General features: G+C 48.1%; 1 protein-coding gene across 1 annotated transcript; it reads right to left on the bottom strand.

Moving 5' to 3' along the window:
* Window positions 1-4,408: 4,408 nt before the first annotated feature.
* On the bottom strand, window positions 4,409-5,060 carry LOC119862434 (60S ribosomal protein L12-like). The gene is given in 1 exon segment (XM_038419153.2): window positions 4,409-5,060. A coding segment is annotated over 1 exon segment (582 nt). The 5' UTR covers window positions 5,051-5,060; the 3' UTR covers window positions 4,409-4,468.
* Between the last annotated feature and the right edge of the window lie 1,351 nt (window positions 5,061-6,411).

Genomic DNA, 6,411 nt, shown 5'->3' with positions numbered 1-6,411 from the left:
AAGCTGTTTTCTTTAATCACAAGGTATAAATGCCGTAAGTCATTAATGCCTTGCTTGCTGAGTGTCTGTCTGTATATTATTTACATTCCCTTCCCTGAAAGGAAAATGCAAGACTGAGAGCCCTCTGCATACACAAGAGGAGCTTACATCTGTTTGCTACCTAGATACTGATCTTCACGGCATGCTTACCCCTGTACCCTTTACATGCTTTTGGCTTAAGTGGGCCTGTCTTCTATCAACAGGCAGGGGCAAGCTGTCTGCAATAGCCCTGACCCTTTGTGCTGACCTGTGTGTGCATGGGGACTAAAAGGGAGGATTTACCCTTGATTCTCCCATCTTCTTCACCCAAGTCTCTTCTTGTGTAGGAGGATTACCACCAAAGAGCATGGTACGCTTTTTGTCCTTCGCCATTCAGTATCCTCCCTCTTCAGCCGCTTGCCTGCTGGCTCACCGGCCCCTTCTGCTTGCTGGGGGAAGGTTCAGTTCAGTCAATGCAATGGGCTGCTGTCTTTATGCTTTTATTACTTAAAAGTTAATTCTTCCTGTAGTCCCATTCCCCCACCTCCACTACATCTTGCATCCTAACTTGAGCACAGGTCCAAATTTGACAAAGATGGGTAAGATATACAAGTTAAACCTACTCTACACATTAGACCTCCAGAAGAGCTCTGGGTAGCTTGAAAGCTCATCTGTCTCACCAACAGAAGTTAGTCCAGAGGTGAGCAAACTACAGCCCGTGGGCCACATCCGGCCGGTGGGATCCTCCTGCCTGGCCCCTGAGCTTCTGACCCAGGGGGCTCGTCCCTGGCCCCTCTACTGTTGTTTCCCCTCCCCCCAGCCTCAGCTCACTGCGCTGCTGGCTTAATGTTCTGGGCAGTGTGGCTGCGAACTCTTGCCAGGCAGCAGAGCTGCAGCCTGACCCGGTGCTCTGTGCTGCGCGATGGCATGGCTGGCTCCAGCTGGGCAGCATGGCTGCCTGTCCTGGTGCTCTGGGTGGCACAGCAGTAGTGCTGCCAGCCACCGGCCCTATGGGCAGCGTGGTAAGGGTGCAGGGAGCCGGGGCAGGGGGGTTGGATAGAAGGCAGGGGAGTTCAGGGGGTGGGGCAGTCAGAGGGCAGGGAACAGGGGCGTTGAATGGGGCAGGGGTCAGAGGGGGCAGTCACAAAGGAAAGGAGGGAGTTGGATGGGGCAGTCAGGGGCAGGGTTTCTGGGGCCGGTCAGGGAGAAGGGGTGGTTGGATGGGGCAGGGGACCAGAGCGGGGGAGGCATCAGGGGACAGGGAACGGGGTGGTGGTGGATGGGGCAGGAGTTCCAAGGGGGCATCAGGGGGCAAGAAGCAGGGGTGGGGGCCAGGCCAGGCCAGGCCAGGCCACACCATGCCTGGCTGTTTGGGGAGGCACAGCCTCCCCTAACCGGCCCTCCATACAATTTCAAAGACCTGATGTGGCCCTCAAGCCAAAACGTTTGCCCAGCCCTGAGTTAGTCCAATGAAAGACATTACCTCATCCACCTTGTCTCATTTATGATTGTGGCAGATGGGCTGTCTGCTGATCTCTCCAAGATCAAGTAGTTTGCCAGTTTGTCTTTCATCTTAAATTTTCACTTTAAGTAAATTGTAGCACCAATAAAAAGTGCTGTATCAACAGTCCCAGAACCTGATGTCCTCTATCTACCGAACAGCGGCAGCAGCAGGGCAAGCTTTCACAATGCTGCTCCCTGCAATGGACTTGAACCCTGGTTTGGAGGGATTCTCGCTTAGAAATAAGACAGGAGTGCAGTCTCTATCATCTGTTCATTCTCTGGTGTCTCTGTTAAGGCTGCTGGCAAGGGACCCCGTTAGCACAAAATGTGGTGATGGCTTATGTTGTGTCAATATCTTTTGAGATGCCCTACCCAGCTCCTTTTAGAGGACACCAAACAGCTATCCAATAACAGCCATCGATCACTGCTGGCTATAGTTAAGGTCCTGTCATTTCTGCCCTGATCTGTAGATAGGCCAGTACCATTTTCTCTCTTATTTGACCAGCAGCTTATTGAAGTGTATGATTAATCACCTTAAAGCACATATACAGTGAGCACTGTATAAGATTCCCTCAATTAGCTCTGAGAAAGTAGCTCAGTCGGGCTTGCAGCATTCCTTGCTAGTCCAATCCTGGATCCATGTCAGTGCCCTTAGTAGTGCCGTAGAGCCTAGAGGATCAGCTCCTGTTGTGCTAGGTGGTGTACAAACAAAGGGAGAGATGGTGATTTCCCTGAAGAATTTACAAGATAAAGTCCCTGGAACAAACTAATGGTTGCGGTTGGGATGGGAAGAGGGGAAAGAGTGCCAGGAGCATGTGGCTACGTAGACTAGCTGTGAGCATAACTTGAAGGTTACGAGCCTGCCTGTTTATAGCCTAGAAAAAATTTAGGGCATCAGCAATCTTTGCTGAACTGGGGCGCCCCCTCTGTTCTAGTCCTGCTCATGGCTTGAAAAGATGGCAAGCCGTGTCAAATTCTGCAGCAGCATATGGGTGGGGAAGAAGGGTGGTGTTTGCTGAAATGTGCAAGTGTCTAGCAGCATGTGAATCCCTGTCTACATAGCAGCTTGGGTGACCTATAGAAAACACCTGAAAAACCTGGAGTACCAGTACTTCCTTAGGAAGATCCTCAACATAAAGTGGGAGGATCGTCGCACTAATGTCCGTGTCCTCACAGAGGCCAACATCTTCAGTGCTGAGGCCCTGATTATCCAGTACCAGCTGAGGTGGAGTGGGCACTGTGTGCACATGCCTGATGTACGCTTACCAAAACAACTGCTGTACACCCAACTCGCCAAAGGAGAAAGGAAATGGGGAGGCCAAAAGAAACACTTTAAAGACACCCTAAGATCAACATCAAGAGATGTGGCATCGACACCACACACTGGGAGACAGCAGTCTAGGATAAGGATAACTGGCCAAGACTTGTTGGTGAGGAAACGTCCACTTTTGAGGAAAATTACCTTGCCCTGGTCGCAGGAAAAACACCAGAAACAAAAGGAAAGACAACAGTCATGCAGCAGTGATGTCTAACCCTGGCTTCCAATACCACCTGCAAAGACCCTGTGGTTCGAAGATCGCACTCCTCAGTCACCAAAGGACCCATGAAAAATAAAACCTGTGAAAGAGATCACCCTCGACCTCAAGGGATCGCTGATGATGATATAGGAGCTATTACCATGGCAGGGGCTTGATGTGTTCCTTGAGCCTGTTAAAATTGTAATGTGGGCATGACCTAAATGCCCAGGCTAAAGCCTTGGATGTGTCTTAGGCATCCATGACCAGTTCTATGATGAAGCTGTTACAGGGCTTGTGATGCAAGACTGCTTTGAATCTAGTTTACCAAAGCTGAAAGGCTAGAGATTGCACCCTGTGTTTTCCCTTCCATTCCTACATACACACAATCTCCTTTGTTACTTTCTCATTGGCAATGATCTGGGTCTTCCTCTGCCTCTGGAAATGTTGTGTTCCCTTTGGTATTAGCAATTGTCTCCGCTGATGGGTGAGATAAGGCAGGTAATTTAGGGGGAATTTCTTCCGGTTAGCTCCTCTTATTCCCTTATCTCTTGAGTAATCACCTATCTTGGAGAAAGCATTGAAGAATACAATGTAAGGAGAAATATTGCCCTAGCCAGAAGGATGGGGATAGAAAAAATGCCCTGCTAGTTGTTTTGTTATATGGTCAAGTGGAATCTATGAAAGCTCCCCCCTTTCTAACATCTTCCAGTTTGCAAACATTTGTTTGGAGCAGTGTGGAAAAACAGCTGAAAGATGCAGCAACCGAGGGGGAGAAAAAATAGAATTGTTGTATTGAGTGTAAGCATTCCTCTAGAAAAAAGAAAAGGAGTACTTGTGGCACCTTAGAGACTAACAAATTTATTATTTATTTATTTATTTATTACTAATAAATTTTAGTCTCTAAGGTGCCACAAGTCCTCCTGTTCTTTTTGCGAATACAGACTAACACGGCTGCTACTCTGAAACCATTCCTCTAGAGTTTTTAGTTAAATGGTCCAGCTGCAATGAAGCTTGAAAGTAGGTCAAATTTGCTCTAGGGTTACAATAACGATCAAAGGAGCGTGTACTACATAGATAGCGTTGGGGGTGTTTGTAGGGAGGAAGATGTGATGGGGGGGAAAGTCCAGCTGTTACATCTGCACTGGATCATTAGACTAATGCAGTCTGGTTTAGATAGTGCTCTCCTTTCTGTCACCTTTTCTTAGGTTTCAGAGTAGCAGCCGTGTTAGTCTGTATTCGCAAAAAGAAAAGGAGTACTTGTGGCACCTTAGAGACTAACATTAGATGCTCTAATAAATTTGTTAGTCTCTAAGGTGCCACAAGTACTCCTTTTCTTTTCTTAGGGAAACTTAGTCTTTTTTTTTTTTCCCTCATTCAACTGCAGGTTTTATTGAGGTTTCCTAATTGTCCCAAAAAATCTTAATCCGCTTTCATGTTGAGAGTTCTTCTTGGATTCTGTCTGAGCTAGCTGGGCACTCTATTGTGCCACTGTTGATGTCATCGATGACATCATGAGGATGTCTGCCAGCAACATTGCGGCCAACAGACTGAGCGGTTCCTAGAATCTCCTTAATAGTTCCAGAGAGCTCCCGGGCCAAGGACTGTGCCTCATTTGGTGTGCGATGTTTTACTATCTCACCAAAGCCGACGCTGCCGCTGTGTTTAATGTTCTGCTTCTTCCTGTCACGAGGAGGCTCCTTGAGGGCTTTGATGATTGGGGCAGAAGGGACAACCTCGATCTGAGCTTGCCTGTTCTGGAGAGAATTTCACAGTGATCCTCAGCCCCCATCACAAGCCTTTTTGGGAGACAAACCCAAAGGGCTGATTTTAGGTGCCAGAGCGGAAGTGGCGCCAACCTCCCCGCCGGTGCATCTCAGGAACACGACTTTGATCTCATTGGGGTCGAACTTGGGCGGCGGCGGCGGCAGGCCTGAGGTGGATGTAGCCGGATCCGGATCCGGGGCGCAAGACTCAGGCAGCTTCCTGCCACCTCCTGGCCTAGGGCAGCGCATCTTTCTAGGCAATGGGAATAATCTCTCACTATTTCTTCACGTTGCCTTCTGCGTAACTCCCATATGCCTGAACCTGCTTCCCTCTCTTTGTGGGGCAAACATCTCAGATCTCTGCTCCAAAGCACATTCCTTGGTCAGGGCTCTGGAACCAAACTGGGCTTTGCTACGTAACTCAGGCCCACAGATATATGAAGGGGTGGGGGAAGTAATTAACATGGAGTCTGAGTTGGAAGCAGCTATGTCCTTCACTCGCTGCAGCAAGCTATGGCCGATGGCTGCATCTCCCACCTCTTGGTATTGCTGCCTTGCTCATATCCTTCCACACCTGTTGTCAGTTCATGTCTCTGATCTCAGGAGGCTGTAGCTCCTCAGGGCACTGGTGGCTCTGTTTTCATTTGTATTATGCACACTCATGGCATTCTATAATGTGGATGACAGAATGGGAACCAGGCCCAATTGATCGCACCTGTAACTCAGCACAACTCCCCTGACTTCTGTGAAGCTGCACTTGTTTATGTTGGCTCTCGGAGTCTAGCCTGCAAGCTGCAAATTGCATTTCCTAGCTGTGGTGTCCGGGGTGTGTGTATTGGTTTGTATGAAGGTTCATTTAAATATCTGAAATTTGTATGCAGAATGAATGAGTTGTGGAATGGCTGGATGAGAGGGTGGGGCAGAGTGGCCATCCTTCTCCCCATGCATCTGCCTCCACAGCCCTCAAGGACCTTTCAAGGTGACTCTGGTTCTAGCAAATCATCCATGAATTCCTATAGGGACTAACCAGCTGTTTTTATTTGGGAGCTGAATGAAATGCTGTTGCAGCTTAATGTAGCTTTAGATGTTGTACTCCGTGCACCCTTCATTTACAGCAACTTTCTGTCTCTGGGCTGCTTTGAGACAGGGAAACCCGTATTTATCAGGAACTGAAAATACACTCCACTGTAGTTCTCTTTTTATCAAGACATTTTCTTTATGCAAGAGTTGTATAATTCTTGGGAGGCTGCACGCATGAAAATGAGTGGCCAGGTACCATCATTCACTGCTTGGAAAGCTGAGGCGATTAGCTGTGCATACCAGAGCTGAGATCTGTGTGTGGTTCTTTCCCTTGGTTTCCTGTGGGAGTCCACAGAAACCAAACTAATCTAGAATTTCTCTGGGGGCAGTGGCCTGCTTCTAGCCACGTTTTTGTCAGCAAAATGGCCACCTTAAAGTAAAGGACAAGATCTTTAAATGTTCATAGGCTAATAAAATATATGTAGGCAGAGCTGTTTCTGCAAGTTCTCATTGAACGTGTGTAACATTTGGATTACTAGTCTGTAAAACCAAATAATTTTGACAACTGTACATGAAGATAAGACCACGTC

The sequence above is a fragment of the Dermochelys coriacea genome, chromosome 10 (genome assembly GCF_009764565.3).
Source record: "Dermochelys coriacea isolate rDerCor1 chromosome 10, rDerCor1.pri.v4, whole genome shotgun sequence".
Classification (NCBI taxonomy): domain Eukaryota; kingdom Metazoa; phylum Chordata; order Testudines; family Dermochelyidae; genus Dermochelys; species Dermochelys coriacea.
The sequence above is the reverse complement of the archived record's forward strand: the minus strand, read 5'-3'. Positions and strand labels throughout refer to the sequence as shown.